The 26,206-nt window shown below is 41.3% G+C and overlaps 1 protein-coding gene across 1 annotated transcript; it reads left to right on the top strand.

Moving 5' to 3' along the window:
* The first annotated feature begins 10,383 nt into the window (after positions 1–10,383).
* LOC135969097 (uncharacterized) lies at positions 10,384–18,056 on the top strand. The gene is made up of 2 exons (XM_065537902.2): positions 10,384–10,409; positions 15,782–18,056. The coding sequence occupies exon 2, from the start codon at positions 15,785–15,787 to the stop codon at positions 16,625–16,627; it is 843 nt and encodes a 280-aa protein (XP_065393974.2). The 5' UTR covers positions 10,384–10,409; positions 15,782–15,784; the 3' UTR covers positions 16,628–18,056.
* Positions 18,057–26,206: the final 8,150 nt, after the last annotated feature.

Here is a 26,206-nt window from a genome sequence, read left to right as displayed (position 1 = left end):
ATAGTTTGCTGAGAATGATGGTTTCCAGCTGCATCCATGTCCCTACAAAGGACACGAACTCCCCTTTTTTATGGCTGCATAGTATTCCATGGTGTATATGTGCCACATTTTCTTAATCCAGTCTGTTACTGATGGACATTTGGGTTGATTTCAAGCCCTTGCTATTGTGAATAGTGATGCAATAAACATACGTGTGCATGTGTCTTTATAGCAGCATGATTTATAATCCTTTGGGTATATACCCAGTAATGGGATGGCTGGGTATTTCTAGTTCTAGATCCTTGAGGAATCGCCATACTGTTTTCCACAATGATTGAACCAGTTTACAATCCCACCAACAGTGTAAAAGTGTTCCTATTTCTCCACATCCTCTCCAGCACTTGTTGTTTCCTGACTTTTTAATGATTCCCATTCTAACTGGTGTGAGATGGTATCTCATTGTGGTTTTGATTTGCATTTCTCTGATGGCCAGTGATGACGAGCATTTTTTCATGTATCTGTTGGCTGTATGAATGTCTTCTTTTGAGAAATGTCTGTTCATATCCTTTGCCCACTTTTCGATGGGGTTGTTTGTTTTTTTCTTATAAATTTGTTTGAGATCTTTGTAGGTTCTGGATATTAGCCCTTTGTCAGATGAGTAGATTGCAAAAATTTTCTCCCATTGTGTAGGTTGCCTGTTCACTCTGATGGTAGTTTCTTTTGCTGTGCAGAAGCTCTTTAGTTTAATGAGATCCCATTTGTCAATTTTGGCTTTTGTTGCTGTTGCTTTTGGTGTTTTAGACATGAAGTCCTTGCCCATGCCTATGTCCTGAATGGTATTCCCTAGGTTTTCTTCTAGGGTTTTTATGGTTTTAGGTCTGACATTTAAGTCTCCAATCCATCTTGAATTAATTTTCGTATAAGGAGTAAGGAAAGGATCCAGTTTCAGCTTTCTACTTATGGCTAGCCAATTTTCCCAGCACCATTTATTCAATAGGGAATCCTTTCCCCATTTCTTGTTTTTGTCAGGTTTGTCAAAGATCAGATGGCTGTAGATGTGTGGTATTATTTCTGAGGACTCTGTTCTGTTCCATTGGTCTATATCTCTGTTTTGGTACCAGTACCATGCTGTTTTGGTTACGGTAGACTTGTAGTACAGTTTGAAGTCAGGTAGCATGATGCCTCCAGCTTTGTTCTTTTGACTTAGGATTGTCTTGGCAATGCAGGCTCTTTTTTGGTTCCATATGAACTTTAAAGCATTTTTTTCCAATTCTATGAAGAAACTCATTGGTAGCTTGATGGGAATAGCATTGAATCTATAAATTACCTTGGGCAGTATGGCCATTTTCACGATATTGATTCTTCCTATCGATGAGCATGATATGTTCTTCCATTTGTTTGTGTCCTCTTTTATTTCACTGAGCAGTGGTTTATAGTTCTCCTTGAAGAGGTCCTTGATATCCCTTGTAAGTTGGATTCCTAGGTATTTTATTCTCTTTCAAGCAATTGTGAATGGGAGTTCATTCATGATTTGGCTCTCTGTTTGTCTGTTACTGGTGTATAAGAATGCTTGTGATTTTTGCACATTAATTTTGTATGCTGAGACTTTGCTGATGTTGCTTATCAGCTTAAGGAGATTTTGGGCTGAGATGATGGGGTTTTCTAAATACACAATCATGTCATCTGCAAACAGGGACAATTTGACTTCTTGTTTTCCTAATTGAATACCCTTGATTTCTTTCTCTTGCCTGATTGCCCTAGCCAGAACTTCCAACACTATGTTGAATAGGAGTGGTGAGAGAGGGCATCCCTGTCTTGTGCCAGTTTTCAAAGGGAATGCTTCCAGTTTTTGCCCATTCATTATGATATTGGCTGTGGGTTTGTCATAAATAGCTCTTATTATTTTGAGATACGTTCCATCAATACCGAATTTATTGAGAGTTTTTAGCATGAAGGGCTGTTGAATTTTGTCAAAGGCCTTATCTGCATCTATTGAGATAATCATGTGGTTTTTGTCTTTGGTTCTGTTTATATGCTGGATTACGTTTATTGATTTGCGTATGTTGAACCAGCCTTTCATCCCAGGGATGAAGCCCACTTGATCATGGTGGATAAGCTTTTTGATGTGCTGCTGGATTCGGTTTGCCAGTATTTTATTGAGGATTTTTGCATCGATGTTCATCAGGGATATTGGTCTAAAATTCTCTTTTTTTGTTGTGTCTCTGCCAGGCTTTGGTATCAGGATGATGTTGGCCTCATAAAACGAGTTAGGGAAGATTCCCTCTTTTTCTATTGATTGGAATAGTTTCAGAAGGAATGGTACCAGCTCCTCCTTGTATCTCCGGTAGAATTCGACTGTGAATCCATCTGGTCCTGGACTTTTTTTGGTTGGTAGGCTATTAATTATTGCCTCAATTTCAGAGCCTGCTATTGGTCTATTCAGGAATTCAGCTTCTTCCTGGTTTAGTCTTGGAAGAGTGTAAGTGTCCAGGAAATTATCCATTTCTTCTAGGTTTTCTAGTTTATTTGTGTAGAGGTGTTTATGGTATTCTCTGATGGTAGTTTGTATTTCTGTGGGGTCGGTGGTGATATCCCCTTTATCATTTTTTATTGCGTCTATTTGATTCTTCTCTTTTTTCTTCTTTATTAGTCTTGCTAGTGGTCTATCAATTTTGTTGATCTTTTCAACAAACCAGCTCCTGGATTCATTGATTTTTTGGAGGGTTTTTTGTGTCTCTATCTCCTACTGTTCTGCTCTGATCTTAGTTATTTCTTGCCTTCTGCTAGCTTTTGAATGTGTTTGCTCTTGCTTCTCTAGTTCTTTTAATTGTGATGTTAGGGTGTCAATTTTAGATCTTTCCTGCTTTCTCTCGTGGGCATTTAGTGCTATAAATTTCCCTCTACACACTGCTTTAAATGGAGCAGGTTGTTCAGTTTCCATGTAGTTGAGCGGTTTTGATTGATTTTCTTAGTCCTGAGTTCTAGTTCGATTGCATTGTGGTCTGAGAGACAGTTTGTTATAATTTCTGTTCTTTTACATTTGCTGAGGAGTGCTTTACTTCCAACTATGTGGTCAATTTTGTAATAAATGCGATGTGGTGCTGAGAAGAATGTATATTCTGTTGATTTGGGGTGGAGAATTCTGTAGATATCTATTAGGTCTGCTTGGTGCAGAGTTGAGTTCAATTCCTGAATATCCTTGTTAACTTTCTGTCTCGTAGATCTGTCTAATGTTGACAGTGGGGTGTTGAAGTCTCCCATTATTATTGTGTGGGAGTCTAAGCCTATTTGTAAGTCTCTAAGGACTTGCTTTATGAATCTGGGTGCTCCTGTATTGGGCGCATATATATTTAGGATAGTTAGCTCTTCCTGTTGAATTGATCCCTTTACCATTATGTAATGGCCTTCTTTGTCTTTTTTGATCTTTCATGGTTTAAAGTCTGTTTTATCAGAGACTAGGATTGCAACCCCTGCTTTTTTTTGTTCTCCATTTGCTTGGTAGAACTTCCTCCATCCCTTTACTTTGAGCCTATGTGTGTCTCTGCATGTGAGATGGGTCTCCTGAATATAGCAACCTGATGGGTCTTGACTCTTTATCCAATTTGCCAGTCTGTGTCTTTTAATTGGAGCATTTAGTCCATTTACATTTAAGGTTAATATTGTTATGTGTGAACTTGATCCTGTCATTGTGGTATTAGCTGGTTATTTTGCTCGTTAGTTGATACAATTTCTTCCTAGCATCGATGGTCTTTACATTTTGGCATGTGTTTGCAATGGCTGGTATCGGTTGTTCCTTTCCATGTTTAGTGCTTCCTTCAGGATCTCTTGTAGGGCAGGCCTGGTGGTGACAAAATCTCTAAGCATTTGCTTGTCTGTAAAGGATTTTATTTCTCCTTCACTGATGAAACTTAGTTTGGTTGGATATGAAATTCTGGGTTGAAAATTCTTTTCTTTAAGAATGTTGAATATTGGCCCCCACTCTCTTCTGACTTGGAGCGTTTCTGCCAAGAGATCTGCTGTTAGTCTGATGAGCTTCCCTTTGTGTGTAACCCGACCTTTCTCTCTGGCTGCCCTTAACATTTTTTCCTTCATTTCAACTTTGGTGAATCTGACAGTTATGTGTCTTGGATTGCTCTTCTCGAGGAGTATCTTTGAGGTGTTCTCTGTGTTTCCTGAATTTGAATGTTGGCCTGCCTTCCTAGGTTGGGGAAGTTCTCCTGGATGATATCCTGCAGAGTGTTTTCCAGCTTGGTTCCATTTTCCCTATCACTTTCAGGCACCCCAATCAGACGTAGATTTGGTCTCTTCACATAATCCCATATTTCTTGGAGGCTTTGTTCATTTCTTTTTACTCTTTTTTCTCTACACTTCTTTTGTCATTTCATTTGTCACTTCATTTGATCTTCAATTGCTAATACTTTCTTCCAGTTGATCGAGTTGGTTGCTGAAGCTTGTGCATTTGTCACGTAGTTCTCGTGTTATGGTTTTCATCTCTATCAGTTCTTCTCTGCATTGATTATTCTAGTTATCCATTCATCCATTCTTTTTTCAAGGTTTTTAGTTTCTTTGCGCTGGTTATGTAGTTCCTCCTTTAGCTCTGAGAAGTTTGATCGACTGAAGCCTTCTCCTCTCCACTCGTCAAAGTCATTCTCTGTCCAGCTTTGATCCATTGCTGGCGATGAGCTGTGTTCCTTTGGAGGGGGAGATGTGGTCTGATTTTTTGAATTTCCAGGTTTCCTGCCCTGCTTTTCCCCCATCTTTGTGGTTTTATTTGCCTTTGGTGTTTGATGCTGGTGACATAGTCATGGGGTTTTGGTGTGGGTGTCCTTTCTGTTTGATAGTTTTCCTTCTAACAGTCAGGACCCTCAGCTGTAGGTCTGTTGGAGATTGCTTGAGGTCCACTCCAGACCCTGTTTGCCTGGGTATCAGCAGCAGAGGCTGCAGAAGATAGAATATTTCTGAACAGCGAGTGTACCTGTCTGATTCTTGCTTTGGAAGCTTCCTCTCAGGGGTGTACTCCACCCTGTGAGGTGTGGGGTGTCAGACTGCCCCTAGTGGGGGATGTCTCCCAGTTAGGCTACTCAGGGGTCAGGGACCCACTTGAGCAGGGAGTCTGTCCCTTCTCAGATCTCAACCTCCGTGTTGGGAGATCCACTGCTCTCTTCAAAGCTGTCAGTCAGCTGTCAGACTCCACCCAGAGGCAGAGTCTACAGACAGGCAAGCCTCCTTGAGCTGCAGTGGACTCCACCCAGTTCGAGCTTCCGGGAGGCTTTGTTTACCTACTTAAGCCTCAGCAATGGCGGGCGCCCCTCCCCTAGCCTCGCTGCCACCTTGCAGTTAGATCTCAGACTGCTGTGCTAGCAATGAGGGAGGCTCCGTGGGCGTGGGACCCTCCAGGCCAGGTGTGGGATATAATCTCCTAGTGTGCTGTTTACTAAGACCCTTGGTAAAGCACAGTGTTAGGGTGGGAGTTACCCGATTTTCCAGGTGTTGTGTGTCTCAGTTTCCCTTGGCTAGGAAAAGGGATTCCCTTCCCCCTTGCGCTTCCCAGGTGAGGTGATGCCTTGCCCTGCTTCAGCTCTCACTGGTCGGGCTGCACCAGCTGACCAGCGCCAATTGTCCGGCATTCCCCAGTGAGATGAACACAGTACCTAAATTGAAAATGCAGAAATCACCCGTCTTCTGTGTCGCTGGTGTTGGGAGCTGGAGGCTCCAGCTGTTCCTATTTGGTCATCTTGCTCCGGTAAACCAGGGCGGGTTTAAATGCTCCCTTCATGGAGAGGCATCAGCTCTATTTGGTCTAATTTTCCATTCTGCTCTAACAAGACAGCACCGAGTTCAATGCCTCAAAACTGTTGTGCTGTTTCTCTTCCAGCACCCAGAGAAGCTCTGCACCACTTTGCCACTGCTGGGGTAGGGGAGGGGTGGTGTTGGCGATTCAGGACTGCTTTTGCTATCTCTTCAGTGCCTCTTTCAGTGATATGAAGTTAAAACAAGGTACTATGTGTACTCACCTGATTTTCGATTCTTATGAAGGGTTTTTTTTTTTTTTTTTCCTGTGTAAATAGTTGTTAGCCTTGTATCCTTGCTGGTGGTGGTGGGTAAGGTGGGGGAGCAATTAGGCAGCTGTCTGTTCAGCCATCTTGCTCCACCTTCTCCCCAGCATTTTTGTTTTAAATTTCTTCTAAAAAAAAAGTGGGGGAAGGGATACATGTGCAGAACGTGCAGATTTGTTACAAAGGTATATGTGTGCCATGGTGGTTTGCTGCACCTGTTGACCCGTCCCCTAAATTCCCTCCCCTCGCCCCCTGCCCCCCAACAGGCCCTGGTGTGTCCCCTGTCTGTGTCCATGTGTTCTCAGTGTTCAGCTCCCACTTATGAGGGAGAACATATGCTGTTTCGTTTTCTGTTACTGAGTTAGTTTGCTGAGGATGATGGCTTCCAGCTTCATCCATGTCCCTGCAAAAGATGTGATCTCATTCCTTTTTATGGCTGCATAGTATTCCATGGTATACGTGTACCCCTTTTTTTTAGTCCATCATTGATGGGCATTTGGGTTAGTTCCATGTCTTTGCTGTTGTAAATAGTGCTGCAATAAGCATACGTGTGCATGTCACTTTATAGTAGAATGATTTTTATTCCTTTGGGTATATACCCAGTAATGGGATCATTGGGTGAAATGCTATTTCTGGTTCTAGACTCTTTAGGAATTGCCATACTGTCTTCCACAATGGTTGAACTAATTCATATTCCCACCAACAGTGTAAAAGTATTCCAGTTTCTCCACAGCCTTGCAGCATCTATTGTTTCTTGACTTTTTAATAATTGTCATTCTGACTGGCGTGAGATGGTATGTCATTGTGGTTTTAATTTGCATTTCTCTGATGATCAGTGAAGTTGAGCTTTTTTTTTATATGTTTGTTGGCCACATAAATGTCTTCTTTTGAGAAGTGTCTGTTCATATCCTTTGCCCACTTTTTGATGGGGTTGTTTTTTTCTTGCTAATATGTTTAGGTTCCTTGTCAATTCTGGCTATTAGAACTTTGTCAGATCGGTAGACTGCCAAAATTTTCTCTCATTCTGTAGGTTTCCTGTTCACTCTGATGATAATTTCTTTTGCTGTGAAGAAGCTCTTTAGTTTAATTAAATCCCATTTGTCAAATTTGGCTTTTGTTGCCATTGCTTTTGGTGTTTTTCTCTTCAAGTTTTGCCCATGCCTATGTCCTGAATGACATTGCGTAGGTTTTCTTCTAGGGTTTTTATGGTTTTGGGTTTTACATTTAAGTCTACATTCATCTTGAGTTAATTTTTGAATAAGGTATAAGGAAGGGGTCCAGGTTCAGTTTTCTGCATATGGCTAGCCAGTTTTCCCAGCACCATTTACTGAATAGGACATCCTTTCCCCATTGCTTGTTTTTGTCAGGTTTGCTGAAGATCATATGGTTGTAGATGTGTGGTATTATTTCTGAGGTCTCTGTACTGCTCTATTGGTCTATATGTCTGTTTTGGTGCCAGTACCATGCTGTTTTGGTTGCTGTAGCCTTGTAGTATAGTTTGAAGTCAGGCAGCGTGATGTCTCCAGCTTTGTTCTTTTTGCTTAGAATTGTCTTGTCTATACAGGGTTGTCTTTGATTCGATATTAAATTTAAAATAGTTTTTTTCTAATCCTGTGAAGAATGTCAATGGTAGTTTGGGAATAACATTGAATCTATAAATTACTTTGGGCTGTATGGCCATTTTCACGATGTTTCTTCCTGTCCGTGAGGATGGAATGTTTTTCCATTTGTTTGTGTTCTCTCTTATTTTCTTGAGCAGTGGTTTGTAGTTCTCCTTGAAGAGGTCCTTCACATCCCTTGTTAGCTGTATTCTTAGGTATTTTATTCTCTTTGTAGTGATTGTGAATCAGAGTTCATTAATGATTTGGCTCTCTGCTTGCCTATTGTTGGTATAAAGGAAGGCTTGTGATTTTTCCACATTGATTTTGTATCCTGTGACTTTGCTGAAGTTGCTTATCAGTTCAAGAAGTTTTTGGGCCGAGATGATTGGGTTTTCTTAATGTAAAATCATGTCATCTGGAAACAGAAACAACTTGACTTCCTCTCTTCCTATTTGAATACCCTTTATTTCTTTCTCTTGCCTGATTGCCCTTGCCAGAACTTGCAATACAATGTTGAATAGGAGTGGTGAGAGTTGGCATCCTTGTCTTGTACCAGTTTTCAAAGGGAATGCTTCCAGCTTTTGCCCATTCAATATGATATTGGCTATGATTTGTCATAAATAGCTCTTATTATTTTGAGATATTTTCCATCAATACCTAGTTTATTGAGAGTTTTTAACATGAAGGGATGTTGAATTTTATCAAAGGCCTTTTCTGCATCTATTGAGATAATCGTGTAGTTTTTCTCTTTGGCTCTGTTTGTGTGATGGATTATGTTTATTGATTTGCGTATGTTGAACCAGCCTTGCATCCCAGAGGTGAAGGCAACTTGATTGTGGTGAATAAGCTTTTCGATGTGCTGCTGGATTCGGTTTGCCAGTATTTTATTGAAGATTTTCACATCAATGTTCATCAGGGATATTGACCTGAAGTTTTCTTTTTTTGTTGTTTCTTCCCAGTTTTGGTATTGGGATGAAGATGGCTTCATAAAATGAGTTAGGGAGGAGTCCCTCCTTTTCAATTGTTTGGAATAATTTCAGAAGAAATGGTGCCAGCACCTCTATGTATTTCTGGTAGAATTCAGCTGTGAATCCATCTATTTAGTCCTGGGCTTTTTTTTTTTTTTTTTTTTTTTTTTTTGGTTGGTAGGTTATTAATTATTGCCTCAATTTCAGAGCTTGTTATTGGTCTATACAGTGATTCAACTTCTTCCTGGTTTAGTCTCAATAGGGTGTATGCATCCAGGAATTTATTCATTTCTTCTAGATTTTCTAGTTTATTTGTGTAGAATTGTTTATAGTATTCTCTGATGGTAGTTCGTATTTCTGTGGGGTCAGTGCTGATATCCCCTTAATCATTTTTTTAATGTGTCTATTTGATTCTTCTCTCTCTTCTTTATTAGTCTAGCTGGCAGTCTATCTATTTTGTTAATTTTTTCAGAAAACCAGCTCCTGGATTCATTGACTTTTTTTTTTTCTTTTTGGAGGGTTTTTCGTGTCTCTGTCTCCTTCAGTTCTTCTCTGCTCTTAGTTATTTCTTGTCTTCTGCTGGCTTTTGGATTAGTTTGCTCTTGCCACTCTAGCTCTTTTAATTGTGATGTTAGGGTGCTGATTTGAGATCTTTCTAGCTTTCTGATATGGGCATTTAGTGCTATAAATCTCCCTCTTAACACTGCTTTAGCTGTGTCCCAGAGATTCTGGTACATTGTCTCTTTGTTCTCATTGGTTTCAAATAACTTCTTGATTTCTGCCTTAATTTTATTACTTACCCAGGAGTCATTCAGGAGCAGGTTGTTCAATCTCCATGAAATTGTGTGGTTTTGAGTGAGTGTCTTGATCCTGAGTTCTAATTTGATGGCACTGTGGTCTAGGAGACTGTTATGATGTCAGTTCCTTTGCATTTGCTGAGGAGCATTTTACTTCCAATTATGTGGTCAATTTTAGAATAAGTGCCATGTGGCACTGAGAATACTGTACAGTCTATTGGTTTGGGGAGGAGATTTCTGTAGATATCTACTAGGTCTACTTGATCCAGAGCTAAGTTCAAGTCCTGAATACCCTTGTTAATTTTTTGTCTTGTTGATCTGTCTAATACTGACAGTGGGGTGTCAAAGTCTCCCACTATTATTGTGTGGGATTCCTAGTCTCTTTGTAGGTCTCTAAGAACTTGTTTTTGAATCTGGGTGCTCCTGTATTGGGTGTCCGGAGCTGCACGCCCCGGCCATAGCGAATAATAATTGAGGATTAAACGCCTGAGCTATATTCATTTCCACCCCACACCTTCTCCCTATCTTTGCCTTTCTTCCCCTGTACTAATACCTCATTAAAGATGGCGCTCTTCCTGCTTCTTCTTCACTCACTTTTCCCGTGCCCGGGAAAATTGTTACTTAATAGCGCAAGCGCAACATGACGTCCGACTGGAGAAACCGAAACTAACCTGGCCACGCCCTCGGCAATGAGATCATTTCCGCCTTAGCCCAACCCCTTCCCTTCCAAGTGTATATAAGGCAGTGCATTACCGCCATTAAACGAGACTTGATCAGAGCACTGTCTTGTCTCCATTTCTCGTGTCTCTTGTTCCCCAAATTCCCACCCCCTCCTCCAGGGCCCGCTCTGACTATCCCGCGGGCCGGGATACGTGGCGCCCGAACAGGGACCTGGAAACGAGGGACTCCGTGAGGAAGAGGACGCCAAAGGACGGTCGACCACTAACGAAGACAAAAGGAGTCAAACTCTTCCGATCACCGCGGGAACCTGCCGCGTCAGAATCGAAGGTAAGTGACGCGTCCGAAATGGGACAAGAATTAAGCCAACATCAAATATATGTAGGACAATTAAAAGAGGCTTTAAAGATACGAGGAGTAAAGGTTAAAGGTAATGATTTGTTTAAATTTTTTGATTTTGTAAAAGACACTTGCCCTTGGTTCCCACAGGAAGGAACTATTGATATTAAAAGATGGTGTAGAGTAGGGGATTGTTTTCAGGACTATTATAATACTTTTGGGCCAGAAAAAATTCCTATAACCGCCTTCTCTTATTGGAACCTCATTAGAGATTTAATAGATAAGAAGGAGGCCAATCCGCAAGTCATGGCTGCGGTCGCTCAGACAGAGCATATTTTAAGGGTTAGCTCCCGCTCTAACCTCACAAAGCCTCCGCAAGATACGGAGGAAGATCTCATTTCCCTCGAAAGTGATCATGAGGAAATTAAGTCTCCTTCTGTAATAGATAAAGAAATACCACACGAAAACAAACCAAAAAAATACCCAATTTTACAGATTCTTCAAAAGGAGGAGGAAATTAATAAGCCTAATCAATTGGATATAAATTGGGATGATTTAGAGGAAGAGGCGGCTAAATATCACAACCCTGATTTGCCTCCCTTTACTTCATACCCACCCCCATATAATAAGACACATAATGAGGCTTCTGCGCCCATTGTTATGGCAGCAATAGCTCCCAAAGTAGAATTAAAGCAAAAAATTGCTCAACTAGAAGAACAGATTAAACTTGAAGAGTTACATCAATCATTGATAATTAGGCTCCAAAAGCTAAAAACAGGAAATGAAAAAATACCTAACTCAGACACTATGGAGGGTTCCTTGCGCACACTTCAGCGGCCTGGACAACATGTTCCAAGAGGGAGGTTAGTTGCTAGCCGACATAGAGAAGACTCCTCCCCCAAAGACGTTTTTCCTGTCACGGAAACCATAGATGAACAGGGACAGGCTTGGAGGCATCATACTGGATTTGATTTTACTATTATAAAAGAGTTAAAGACTGCTGCCTCTCAGTATGGGGCTACTGCTCCATATACTCTTGCTATAGTGGAATCTGTAGCTGAGAATTGGCTTACTCCTACAGACTGGAATACCTTAGTCAGGGCAGTTCTTTCTGGGGGAGACCACTTAATTTGGAAGTCAGAGTTCTTTGAAAATTGTAGAGATACAGCTAAAAGAAATCAACAGGCAGGAAACGGTTGGGATTTTGATATGTTAACTGGTTCAGGTAATTATGCAGACACTCAGGCCCAAATGCAATATGACCCTGGACTGTTCTCACAAATCCAGGCTGCTGCTACAAAAGCCTGGAGAAAACTTCCCGTTAAAGGAGATCCAGGGGCCTCGCTCACAGCGGTTAAACAAGGACCCGATGAGCCATTTTCAGACTTTGTGCATAGGCTTATGACCACGGCAGGTAGAATCTTTGGAAATGCAGAAACGGGTGTAGATTATGTTAAACAGTTAGCTTATGAAAATGCTAACCCCGCCTGCCAAGCGGCAATCAGACCTTATCGAAAGAAAACAGATTTAACAGAATACATTCGCCTTTGTTCAGATATTGGGCCCTCATATCAACAAGGCCTAGCAATGGCCGCCACTTTTAGCGGCCAAACAGTAAGAGATTTCCTCATTAACAAAGGTAAAGATAAAGGGGGATGTTTTAGATGCGGTAAAAGGGGACACTTTGCAAAAGATTGCTGTGAAAACCAAAATAAGAGTCCAGAAGCAAAAATCCCAGGCCTTTGCCCAAGGTGTAAAAGAGGAAGGCACTGGGCAAACGAATGTAAATCTAAAACTGACAGTCAAGGAAATCCTTTACCCCCCAGGCAGGGAAACGGGATGAGGGGCCAGCCTCAGGCCCCGAAACAAGCATATGGGGCAGTCAGTTTTGTTCCAGCCAGCAACAGCAATCCATTTCAAAACTTAGTAGAGCAACCCCAGGAAGTGCGGGATTGGACCTTAGTTCCACCTCCCACACAATACTAACACCTGAAATGGGACCGCAAACTTTAAATACCGGAATATATGGACCCTTACCACCTAACACTTTTGGGCTACTTTTAGGAAGAAGTAGTGTCACCATGAGAGGCTTACAAGTCCTCCCTGGAGTTATCGATAATGATTATGAAGGAGAAATTAAAATTATGGCCAGAGCTATTGATAGTATTATTACTGTCCCTCAAGGAGTTAGAATAGCTCAGTTACTCCTGCTACCTTTGGTTAAAACAGATAATAATATCCAATACTCTAATAGAAATATAAAAGGTTTCGGATCATCAGATATATATTGGGTGCAACCAATTACAAATCAAAAACCCTCTCTAACCTTATGGTTAGACGGGAAGGCATTCACTGGACTAATAGACACAGGGGCTGATGTAACTATCATTAAACAGGAAGATTGGCCCTCTCATTGGCCTACTACAGAAACTTTAACTCACTTGAGAGGAATTGGACAAAGCAGTAATCCTAAACAAAGTTCTAAATACCTAACATGGACAGATAAAGAAAACAATTCAGGCCTCATTAAGCCATTTGTCATCCCTTACCTACCTGTTAACCTTTGGGGGCGAGATCTACTCTCTCAAATGAAAATTATAATGTGTAGTCCAAATGATATAGTTACTGCACAAATGTTAACTCAAGGATACACCCCTGGTAAAGGTCTTGGAAAAGGAGAGAACGGTATCCCACAGCCTATACTGGTTTCAGGACAACTTGATAAAAAGGGGTTTGGAAATTTTTAGCTCAGGCCACTGACATACCTGCACCCCAAAGGTGCGCTGACGCCATTACTTGGAAGTCAGATGAGCCCGTTTGGGTTGATCAGTGGCCTTTACTCAATGATAAACTAAGTGCTGCCCAACAGTTAGTGCAGGAACAACTAGCAGCAGGACATATTGAGGAAAGTAATTCCCCTTGGAATACACCTATTTTTGTTATTAAAAAGAAGTCTGGTAAATGGAGACTCTTACAAGATTTAAGAGCAGTAAATATCACTATGATCCTTATGGGTGCCTTACAACCAGGATTGCCTTCACCGGTTGCGATTCCTCAAAAATATTTTAAAATCGTTATTGACCTTAAAGATTGCTTTTTTACAATTCCCCTTCACCCTGCTGACCAGAAAAGATTTGCCTTTAGTCTTCCATCTACAAATTTTAAACAACCAATGAAGCGCTATCAATGGAAAGTCTTACCTCAGGGTATGGCCAATAGTCCTACCTTGTGTCAAAAATATGTAGCTGCCGCTATAGAGCCAGTCAGAAAAACATGGGCACAAATGTATATTATACATTATATGGATGATATTTTAATAGCAGGAGAAATTGGCGAACAAGTCTTACAGTGCTTCGCCCAACTCAAACAAGAGTTAACAGCAGCCGGACTACAAATAGCCCCAGAAAAAGTACAATTACAAGATCCATACACTTATCTTGGTTTCCAGATTAATGGACCCAAAATCATTAATCAAAAGGCCGTTATACGTTGTGATCATTTAAAAACTTTAAATGATTTCCAAAAATTACTGGGAGACATAAATTGGCTTCGACCGTACTTAAAGCTCACCACAGGAGAGTTAAAACCTCTTTTCGATATATTAAAAGGAGACTCTAATCCAAAATCCCCCAGGTCCATTACTAAAGAAGCATTAATAACACTCCAACAGGTAGAACATGCCATTGCAACACAATTTGTTACCGGTATTGATTATTCTCAGCCATTAATATTCCTTATTTTTAACACAACAATAACCCCTACTGGCCTATTTTGGCAGAACAATCCCATTATGTGGGTACACCTGCCCTCCTCCCCTAAAAAGGTTTTTTTGCCTTATTATGATGCCATAGCTGATCTAATTATCTTGGGAAGAGAGAACAGTAGAAAATACTTTGGAATAGAACCCTCTACCATTATACAGCCCTACACTCAATCACGCATCCATTGGCTGTTACAAAATACGGAAGCCTGGCCAATTGCTTGCGCTTCTTATACTGGCGCGATTGACAACCATTACCCACCTAACAAACTTATTCAATTTTGTAAACTTCATGCGTTTGTATTTCCCCATATTACCAGTAAAGAACCTCTCAATGACGCATTACTAATTTTCACTGATGGATCTTCCACAGGACTTGCCGCTTACACTTACAATAATGTAGTCGTTAAATTCCAGACCACTTATACATCAGCTCAGCTGGTCGAATTGCAAGCTATAATTGCTGCACTATCAGCTTTTCCTTGTCAGCCACTTAACATTTATACAGACAGCGCCTACCTGGCTCATTCAATACCCCTCTTAGAGACCGTGTCTCAAATTAAACATATTTCAGACACAGCTAACCTATTTTTACAGTGTCAACAACTTATCCGAAAAAGGACTACTCCCTTTTTTCTTGGGCATATTAGAGCACATTCAGGATTACCGGGACCTCTAACACAAGGTAACGCAACAGCTGACACGGCAACAAAAACCATAGCCACAGTCACTACAGACAATTTGCAACAAGCGCAAAAAGCACATGCCCTACATCATTTAAACGCCCAAACCTTAAGACTTATGTTTAAACTTACCAGAGAACAAGCTCGACAAATAGTTAAACAATGCGCCAACTGCATAACATATTTACCTGTTCCCCATCTAGGAGTTAACCCCCAAGGACTCATCCCCAACGAAATTTGGCAAATGGACGTTACTCACCACTTAGAATTCGGTCAACTAAAATATATCCATGTATGCATAGACACCTATAGTGGATTCATCAGTGCAACTCTCCAAACAGGAGAGGCCACCAAACATGTCATAGCTCATTTATTACACTGCTTTTCTATTTTAGGAATACCCAAACAAATCAAAACAGATAATGGCCCCGGTTATATATCCAAAACCTTCTTACAATTTTGTAATACCCTACAAATTAAACATACCACAGGCATTCCCTATAATCCCCAAGGACAAGGTATAGTAGAAAGAGCTCATCTGTCATTAAAAACTATTATCACAAAATTAAAAGGGGGGAGCTGGTACCCCGTGAAGGGTACCCCCAGAAACATAATCATGCCCTGTTTATTCTTAATTTTTTAAATTTGGACAGTCATGGAAAATCGGCTGCCGACCGTTTCTGGCATCCTGAATCTCAAAAACAGTTTGCAATGGTAAAATGGAAAGATCCACTCGATAGTTCATGGCATGGCCCCGATCCAGTTTTAATTTGGGGAAGAGGCTCAGTATGCATCTTCTCACAAAAAAATGATGCAGCCAGATGGCTGCCTGAAAGATTGGTAAGACAAATAAATCATAACCATTGTCAGTCCAGGGAAGATAAATCTCCCTGAGAAGTTCTTTCCTTCTTGTTTTTCAGAAAATGAAGCCTAACATGAAATTCCTTTGGAGAATAATCGCTCTATATAACATAGTGACAGTCTATGCAGGTTTTGGTGACCCTCGTAAGGCAAGAGAATTATTACGAAAACAATACGGCCAGCCTTGTGACTGCAGAGGGGGGCAAATATCTGAACCTCCGTCAGATAGAATCACCCAGGTGACCTGCACGGGCAAGACAGCTTACCTAATGCCAAACCAGTTATGGAAATGTAAGTCTACCCCAAGAGATACCTCACCTAATGGGCCGCTCCTAGAATGCCCTTGTAGCTCTTTCCAATCTTCTGTACATAGTTCCTGTTATACCTCCTATCAACAATGCAAATCAGGCAATAGAACATATTATACGGCCACGTTACTAAAAACACAAACTGGAGGCATCAATGACGTACAAGTATTAGGATCCACTAATAAACTTGTACAATCTCCTTGTAACGGCCAAAAAGGAAAGCCTGTTTGTTGGAGCACTACCGCCCCCATTCACATTTCTGATGGAGGAGGCCCATTAGATATTGCAAGAATTAAAACCGTCCAGAAAAAATTAGAAGAAATTCATAAAGCTTCTTATCCTGAACTTCAATATCACCCTTTAGCCCTGCCTGAGCTTAGAGATAATTTTAGGCTCGATGCCAAAACCTTTGATATCCTCAATGCTACTTACAATTTACTTCAAATGTCCAATACAAGCCTGGCCCACGATTGTTGGCTTTGTCTTAAAATGGGCCCCCCTATTCCTCTAGCCATACCTAACCTTTCATTGCCCTATGTCAATTACTCAAATGAATCCTTAGTAAATAATTCCTGTCCTATTACCCCCCCCCCTTAGTTCAACCGATGACGTTTTCTAATTCCCCTTGCCTCTTTTCACCATCATATAATAACACTAAAGAAATTGATTTAGGCTATGTTGTGTTTGGCAACTGTACTTCCATAATCAATGCCACCAACCCTTTGTGTGCTATAAATGGCTCGGTTTTCGTTTGTGGAAACAACATGGCATATACGTATCTACCTACAAATTGGACAGGGCTTTGTGTTCTGGCCACTCTTCTCCCCGACATTGATATCATCCCTGGAGATGAACCTATCCCCATCCCCGCTATTGAACATTTTATTTATAGACCGAAACGAGCCATACAATTTATTCCCTTGTTGGCTGGACTAGGAATCACCACTGCTTTTACTACAGGAGCCACAGGCCTAGGAGTCTCACTAACCCAATATACTAAATTATCCAATCAATTAATCTCAGATGTACAGACCTTATCCAGTACTATACAAGATTTACAAGACCAAGTAGACTCGTTAGCTGAAGTAGTTCTCCAGAATAGAAGAGGTCTAGATTTGTTAACGGCAGAACAGGGAGGGATATGTTTGGCTTTACAGGAAAAGTGCTGTTTTTACACCAACAAATCTGGAATCGTCAGAGATAAGATAAAAACTTTGCAAGAAGAACTAGAAAAGCGCAGAAAAGGCTTGGCCGCCAATCCACTATGGACTGGACTCGATGGACTTCTCCCCTATCTCCTGCCATTTCTTGGTCCTTTACTCACTCTTTTACTCTTCCTCACTCTCGGGCCTATAATCCTTAATAAGCTTATGGCATTTGTCAGACAACAAATTGAGGCCTTCCAGGCCAAACCTATATAGGTCCATTATCATCGCCTTGAGATGACTGAAAATGGTGAGTCTTATTTACCTTAATAAGACCACCTCCCCTGTGTGCTGAACTGGACAGTCAATGACGGGTAAGAGGACACTATCTCCATCGGAGCCTAAGACAGGAGGGCCGCCCTTGCTGCTGCCTTATCCCATGACGGGCCTAGAAGGTGGGGGTGAGTTGACCCAACCTAAGACAGGCGCAGTTCCCGAGGGGTTTTCTTATCATAAAAATATAAAAAGGGGGACCTGTCCGGAGCTGCACGCCCCGGCCATAGCGAATAATAATTGAGGATTAAACGCCTGAGCTATATTCATTTCCACCCCACACCTTCTCCCTATCTTTGCCTTTCTTCCCCTGTACTAATACCTCATTAAAGATGGCACTCTTCCTGCTTCTTCTTCACTCACTTTTCCCGCGCCCGGGAAAATTGTTACTTAATAGCGCAAGCGCAACATGACGTCCCACCGGAGAAACCGAAACTAACCTGGCCACGCCCTCGGCAATGAGATCATTTCCGCCTTAGCCCAACCCCTTCCCTTCCAAGTGTATATAAGGCAGTGCATTACCGCCATTAAACGAGACTTGATCAGAGCACTGTCTTGTCTCCATTTCTCGTGTCTCTTGTTCCCCAAATTCCCACCCCCTCCTCCAGGGCCTGCTCTGACTATCCCGCGGGCCGGGATAATTGGGTGCATATATATTCAGAATAGTTAGCTCTTCTTGTTGAATTGTTCCCTTTACCATTATGTAATGCCATTCTTTGTCTTTTTTGATCTTTGCTGGTTTAAAGTCTGTTTTGTCAGAGACTAGGATTGCAACCCCTGCTTTTTCTTTTTTTGCTTTCCATGTACTTGGTAAATTTTCCTTCATCCCTTTATTTTGAGCCTGTGTGTGTCTTTGCATGTAAGATGGGTCTCCTGAATATAGCACACCCATGGGTCTTGACTCCATATCCAATTTTTCAGTCTGTGTACTTTAATCGTGGCATTTAGCCCATTTACATTTAAGGTTAGTATTCTTATGTGTGAATTCGATCCTGTCATCATGATGCTATTTGGTTATTTTGCACACCTAGTTGATGCAGTTTATTTGTAGTGTCATTGGTCTTTATATTTTGGTGTGTTTTTGCAGTGGGTGATACTGGTGTTTCCTTTCCATATTTAGTGCTGCTTTCAGGAGCTTTTGCAGGGCAGGCCTGGTGATAACAATATCCATCAGCATTTGCTTGTCTGGAAAGAATTTTATTTCTCCTTCGCTTACAAAGGTTAGCTTTGCTAGATATGAGATTCTGGGTTGGAAATTCTTTCCTTTAAGAATGTTGAATATTGGTCCCCAGTCTCTTCTGGCTTGTCGAGTTTCTGGTGAGAGTTCTGCTGTTAGTCTGATAGGCTTTCCTTTGTAGGTGGCCTGGTCTTTCTCTCTCACTGCCCTTAACATTTTTTTCTTCATTTTAACCTTGAAGAATCTGATGACTATTTGTCTTGAGGTTGATCTTCTCATTGAGTATCTTAATGGTGTTCTCTGTATTTCCTGAATTTGCATGTTGGCCTATCTTGCTAGGTTGGGGAAGTTCTCCTGGATAATATCTTGTGTATTTTCCAGCTTGTTTCCATTCTCCCTGTCTGTTTCTGGTACTCCAATCAATTGTAGGTTTGGTGTTTCTATGAAGTCCTATATTTCTTGGAGGCTTTGTTCATTCCTTTTCATTTTTTTTTTCTCAAGTCTTGTCTGCATGGCTTATTTCAGTAAGGTGATCTTCAAACTCTTATATCCTTTCATCCACTCAGTTGATTCAGCTGTTGATACTTGTGTATGCTTCATGAAGTTCTCATGCTGTGTTTTTCAGCTCCATCAGGGAATGCAGTGGCACGATCTCAGCTCACTGCAAGCTCCGCCTCCCGGGTTCACGCCATTCTTCTGCCTCAGCCTCCTGAGTAGCTGGGACTACAGGCGCCCACCACCACGCCCGGCTAATTTTTTTTGTGTGTGTGTATTTTTAGTAGAGACGGGGTTTCACCATGTTAGCCAGGATGGTCTCGATCTCCTGACCTTGTGATCTGCCTGCCTCAGCCTCCCAGAGTGCTGGGCTTACAGGCCTGAGCCACTGTGCCTGGTCTATTCCTCTAACCTTTTTATCAACGTTCTTAGCGTCTTTGCATTGGATTAGAACATGTTCCTTTAGCACATCTTTGTTTTTTGTTACCCATCTTCTGAAGCCTACTTCTGTCAGTTTGTCCATCTGATCCTGATCCTCTCTGCGGTTCTGTGCCCTTGATGGAGAGACATTGAGACCATTTGGAAGAGAAGAGGCACTCTGGCCTTTTGGGTTTTCAGCATTTTTTCATTGATTCTTTCTCATGTTCATGAGTTTGTCTAGCTTTACTCTTTGCTCTGACCCTTGGATGGGGTTTTTATGGGGGCTTTTTGTTGTTGTTGTTGATGCTGTTGTTGTTGCTTTCCACTTGTTTGTTTTTCGGTCAATGATCAGGTCGCTCTTCTGTAGGGCTGCTGCCATTGGCTGGGGGTTCACTTCAGACCCTATTCATCTGATTCACTCCCACGCCTGGAGATGTCACTCAGGGAGGCTGGAGAACAGCACAGATGGCATGGGTGCCTGCTTCTTTTTCTGTGACCTCTGACCTCAAGGGGCACCAACCTGATGCCAGTAGGATCACTCCTGTATAGGGTATCTGACAACCTCTGTTGGAGGGTCTCACCCAGTTGGGTGGCATGGGGGACTGGACCCGTGTAACAAATCACTTTGTCCCTTGGTGGAGGGGGGTGTGCCTCCCTGGGGGAAAACCCACTCATCTGGGCTGCCCAGATTCCTCAGAACTACCAGGAGGAAAGGCTAAGTCTGTTGGTCCACAGAGACTGGGGCTACCTCTCCCCCTAGGGACTCAGGCCCAGGGAGATCTGGGTTCTGTCCCTGAGCCTCTGGCTGGAGTTATTGGAGTTCCTGCAGGGAAGCCACAACCAGTGAGGAAGGATGGGTCAGATTCAGGCCTGAAGAGGCCCTCTGGCCTCAGACTACCACAGCTTGTGTGTTGGGCTGTCAGGGACAACTCTTGGGACCAAGCCATCCAGCCTCCCTGGCTCCAGCAGGGGAAAAGCACAGCCTGGGGCTATAGAGATGGGTGCTGCCCTTCCCCTGCCCAGGGAGCTTAGTATGTTAGGCATTTGCGAGTCCCATTGATGGCTGCTGCCCAACCCCCAAAGAGCTCAAAGGGCTTAGACAGCAGGCAGCAGCAGCTACTGCTGGTCGCCCCTCCCCCCAGGAGTTCTGTAGGCTTAAGCAGATTCTAGCTGAGAGGCTGTAAGAATCTGTGTGTTCTGGGGTTGGGACACTAGGCCCCGGTGGCATGGATTCACGAGTGGGATATTCCGATCCGTGGGTAGCACAGTTAGGTGGGAAAAGCACAGTTTCCCCCACTGGGTAGCATGCTCACCTACCACCTCTCTTGGCTGGCAGGAGGGGGTTCCCCTTCCCTGTGTGGCTCTTGTGCCTCTCAGGTGGGCCACCACACCACATTGCTCTTCCTTCTCTCTGTGGGTCGCGCCTGTCTTCTAGTCAATTTTGATGATAGAACCTGGATACCTTGGTTGCTGGTAAAGGATTCACACGCTTATTATGTTTTTTTCTGTTGTTGTTGTTTTTGGTTGTTGTTGTTTCCATGGGAGCCTCTAAATGCCATTGCTTCTAGTAGGCAATCTTGACCCCGCCCCCTCCCCCGTATCATTTAAAAGACTCTTTCCAACCAAAGTTGAGGGCCCCTTACCATGTGCTTCTTAGTAACCCTTGTACTGTTAAATTACAAGGAATAGACACAAAGATCCACGTTTCTCTTCTAAAGAATGTTCCATCTCCTGAGTAGACTGTTTCCCCAGAAAGTGACCTCCAACTTAAAATAAGTTGATGCCAGTTCAAGAAGAAGATGACATCTGATATAGACAGCTAAAACACAAGACTCTGGGTTAGGCCTCTATCTAAATGAATACTTAATATTTAACAATTATTAACAGATGGGGAACATTTTCCTTTATAAACTCCCACTAAACTTCTTTCCTTTTGTCCTTGTTTCTCCCATGGTGGCAGTACTATCACCAGCTGTTGCTTATGAAGCAAACCTCTTTCTGCAGTGAGCCCAGGACTATGCAGTAGGTAGCAAAAAGGTGCTTGATGGGTGTGTAGTCTCATGCCCCTTTCTGGTATTTCTAGCCTTCTGTGGTGAGTATCTCTTCCCTTCAGGCAAGACTGGATAGATAAAACATCAGAAATATATCCACCTTTTCTCAAAACCAGTCATTAGTGCTTGACACTAGTGTAATTAAGGATGATGTTCATCATTGGTCTGTTAGTACTTTACAGAAAAAGGCATGGGAAAAGCTTATCAGTAAAAAATTTAGTTCATTAGTTTTAATGCTGCCACTACCCCAACTGATGTATGAAACCACAACACTGCCCCAATTAAAACCTAAGAAAATACTATTTCAGGATGGTATAACAAATTTGGTATCATTTTTTCTGGTTTAACCCCTCCTTTGGTCAGCTTAGCCAGGTGGGCCCTTTATGTTGGGAACAGAGAAATCATACTAAAGATACCTGGCCCAGTAGCACTAGAGATATGGGATGGATACCCAAACAATATTGTATCGACAACATTATGTTTAAAAGTACTGATTGACATAACACTGAATAGGCACAATGACCATGTATTTATTGGTTAGCTCCAAATAGACTATCTTGGTGATGTGGCACTAACCTGTGGCCATGGTTATCCCCAGGAAGGTTAGGACAGTGTTCCCTTGGTTATGGTTGGGTACAAGGTTAAGTAGTACATACCTTGTCAAAACCTTTAAATTTTCCTCATTTACAATCTTGTTGGATTTGTTGTGTCCCATTGGTATGCCCATTTAGCTTCCATCTTCATACCACAACATGTCATTTTGCCATGTAGAGACCCTAATCAATTATACACAAAAGGCACTAAATGATAGCTGCGTGAGTATTTTGTTATTAAATAATGAAATTACTCTTGTGAGAAATGGTATATTATAGACGTGTATGACTTTAAGCATATTCAGTGCTGCCCACGGGGGAAGATGCACTATCATAAAAACTGAATGTTGTGTCTATATCCCAGATGAATCAAATAGCATCACTAAATTAAACAATGACATGAAAACCCAACTACCCAACCTTTCAGATCCAAAACCCTCTCCAAGCAATTGGCTAAGCAGCTTGTTTGGATTTTGGGGAATTTGATGGCAAAAGCTGTTATTTATCCTGGGAATTATAATCATATGTTGTGTTTTGGCCTGTTTTTGTCTACACTGCTGTTATGGCATTTGTTTGCAATGGAGTTGATACATGACTAAAAAGATTAGAATAATGATTGCCCAAAGAACTGCATTAATTGAAGATGTATCTGTTTAGCTTAACAGAGGTCACAAAATAATTTTTCTCATGTTTCTTTAAATTTGGCCTATACTCCATCAACTTTATGGCTTGTCCAATTTCCCTTTTTCATGGCACATGACATTCTATGAAAGAACCTTCCTAGTGACATGGCACTAAACTCCTGAACATAAAAGGAAGCAAAGCTATTGTGGTCATCTATGATGCTTTCTTTGAAATATCTTTTTTTTTTTTTACACATAATCTTGCTCCTTCTAATCTTTGAAAGATCTTGATTAAAAAGGGGGAAATTTGAAAATGAGTAAGATTTAAAAGCCATTGGAATTTTTAAAAAATCACTGGAACCCCCAAAACATTTTAAGCCTTGAGCGAGATGTGACTGTAATCTGAGTCACATAGCATGATTATAATTCTACTTCACAGACAGATTATAGCTTAACTCTTGTCCTTATTGTTATTTTTCTGTAAATGACTAGGAAAGACCAGAGAGGAGACCTTCCCCTCCAATCACTGAACTTTGTTACAGATTAACTGCTTCCTTTATTGTCCTGTACCTAACTCAGACAAGATGGCACCTGAATAGGACCCCCATGACAGTTTCATCTTCACTGTGGAATGTTAAATATACCTTTCATGAAATAAAAGGACCTCCTTAACTAATCTGATCATTGTAACTGTGCCTTAAGTTTTACATAGAAAGATACTGAAATTCTGTGAAACTTTCCTGAACTTTGTCTATATAAACGATCCCAAACTTCTACACTTTGGAATACTGACTTCCATTCTTTGGAGCTTGTGCTTTCCTGGGCAGCCTGTCCTCAACTTTTGCTCATGAATAAAACTCTTTCAACTAGATTCTCATCTTTTTGATTATTTTAGATTGATGAGCCCTATTTTCATATTTATAAAAGACAAAGAAAAGGTCTCTATTATCTGATTCATGTTCTACCCCTAAGCTTTCTTCTTTCTCATGGTCTCCAGTCCTCCTCCTGTTAATGTTAGGTTTTTAGATGCCGTTTTTTAAAATTATTATTATACTTTAAGTTCTAGGGTACGTGTACACAACGTGCAGGTTTATTACATAGGTATACATGTGCCATGTTGGTTTGCTGCACCCATCAACTCGTTATTTACATTAGGTATTTCTCCTAATGCTATCCCTCCCCTGAACCCCAACCCCCCGACAGGCCCTGGTGCGTGATGTTCCCTGTCCTATGTCCATGTGTTCTCATTGTTCAACTCCCACCTATGAGTGAGAACATCTGGTGTTTGGTTTTCTGTCCTTCTGATAGTTTGTTTAGAATGATGGTTTCCAGCTTCATCCGTGTCCCTGCAAAGGACATGAACTTATCCTTTTTTATGGCTGCATAGTATTCCATGGTGGATATGTGCCACATTTTCTTAATCCAGTCTATCATTGATGGACATTTGGGTTAGTTCCAAGTCTTTGCTATTGTGAATAGTGACACAAAAACATATGTGTGCATGTGTCTTTATAGTAGCATGATTTATAATCCTTTGGGTATATACCCAGTAATGGGATTGCTGGGTCAAATGGCATTTCAAGTTCTAGATCCCTGAGGAATTGCCACACTGTCTTCCACAATGGTTGGACTAATTTACACTCCCAGCAACAGTGTAAAAGTGTTCCTGTTTCTCCACATCCTCTCCAGCATCTGTTGTTTCCTGACTTTTTAATGACTGCCATTCTAACTGGTGTGAGATGGTATCTCATTGTGGTTTTGATTTGCATTTCTCTGATGACCAGTGATGATGAGCATTTTTTTCATATGTGTGTTGGCTACATAAATGGCTTCTTTTGAGAAGTGTCTGTTCATACCCTTTGCCCACTGTTTGATGGGGTCATTTGTTTTTGTCTTGTAAATTTGTTTAAGTTCTTTGTAGATTCTGGATATTAGCCCTTCGTCAGATGGGTAGATTGCAAAAATTTTCTCCCATTCTGTAGGTTGCCTGTTCACTCTGATGATCGTTTCTTTTGCTGTGCAGAAGCTCTTTAGTTTAATTAGATCACATTTGTCTATTTTGGGTTTTGTTGCCATTGCCTTTCTTAGAACCTAGAAAATAATCTTGGATCTATATTTCTTTTGACATATATCCTCTTGGTGTTACCACTTTATTATTGAGGGCCTTGTTGGGGAGTTTCTCTGGGGAACGTGTGGGAGAGGGGAAGTTTGGAATTTGGCAGATTTTCTTCAGAGTTGTTTGATGTGCAGGTGCCTCTTTTTCTAGGTGCAGCTCTGGGGCTGTGATCTCTCCTAGAACCTTAGAGGCATGAAGCTAGAATATCTTCCCCCTCAAGGAAAGTAAGCCAAAGTGAGCTCATTTTTTTTTTCTTTCTGGTCTGCCTTCTGCTCTGCCTCACTGGCTCAAAAAAGTTCTGAGATCATGATATAGGAAGTACAAAATTCCTTTGGGTTCAGATTGTAAGTACTTTCCTTTTCTCTAGCTTCAGGAACAGTTCTTTCTCTGGTTTCTATGGTGGCCCTAACTCAGGGTCATTGCATCACCTAAGGAGGGTCTGTGACTGGAAATACCAACCCTGGAACTGGTAGGTGAACCCTTGAAGCATCCATAGGAATGGAGGGTATGTTCTGGGAGGGGATTCTAAGGATGGGAGTATCTGTGGATATATTAACATTTAAATTTATTTTTATTTAATAATATTGTTCAGTACCCAGAGGATTCATTTTTGGAGTTAATTTAATTTTAAAAATATTAAGTACAGGCTACATGTAGATGAGACAAAAACCATAGGGATGACATGAGTTACTAAAGTGATAGAAATGATGCTTAACATATTTTGTATTAAGAACTGAGATAGTCACTGTGAGGACAGATACAAAAAATTGAGTCCAATTTCTAGTCCTCAAATACCTCACTTGCCTAACATAATTTATATAGCACTTGATGCACTAAAATCACAAACAAGACACATACAGCACATACAGAGAAATCATCTATTAATCCAGATTGGATGGGATCTTTTTCCAATTAGTGTCAATGCTAAAATTAATTTTAATTCAACAAATAGTCTACCATATTTCATTCAGTGTGATATCTACTGGATATGGAAAAGGCAATGAAATGGAATATTTCCCTACAAACGTTTCAGAATCTAGACAGGGAGCAAACACAAACAAAAGGAGTATAGGTTCTGAATTTACAGTTTGTATAGAGTAAAATGTTGAGCACGGAGGGGAAAAATAGAAGAGACAGCAAAGTAGACTGAGAATGAATGGCTAAATGAGGAGGAGGAAAATGAGATATCCCTCATTATAAATGTGAAAGGCCTAAACAGACTT

This window comes from Macaca fascicularis, chromosome X, assembly GCF_037993035.2.
Source record: "Macaca fascicularis isolate 582-1 chromosome X, T2T-MFA8v1.1".
NCBI lineage: Eukaryota > Metazoa > Chordata > Mammalia > Primates > Cercopithecidae > Macaca > Macaca fascicularis.
Note: the sequence above shows the minus strand (reverse complement) of the source record. Positions and strands in the feature narration are given on the sequence as shown.

Coding starts and splice junctions, on each gene's coding strand:
- LOC135969097 (XM_065537902.2), top strand. CDS start 15,785: ATGAAGCCTAACATGAAATTCCTTTGGAGAATAATCGCTCTATATAAC.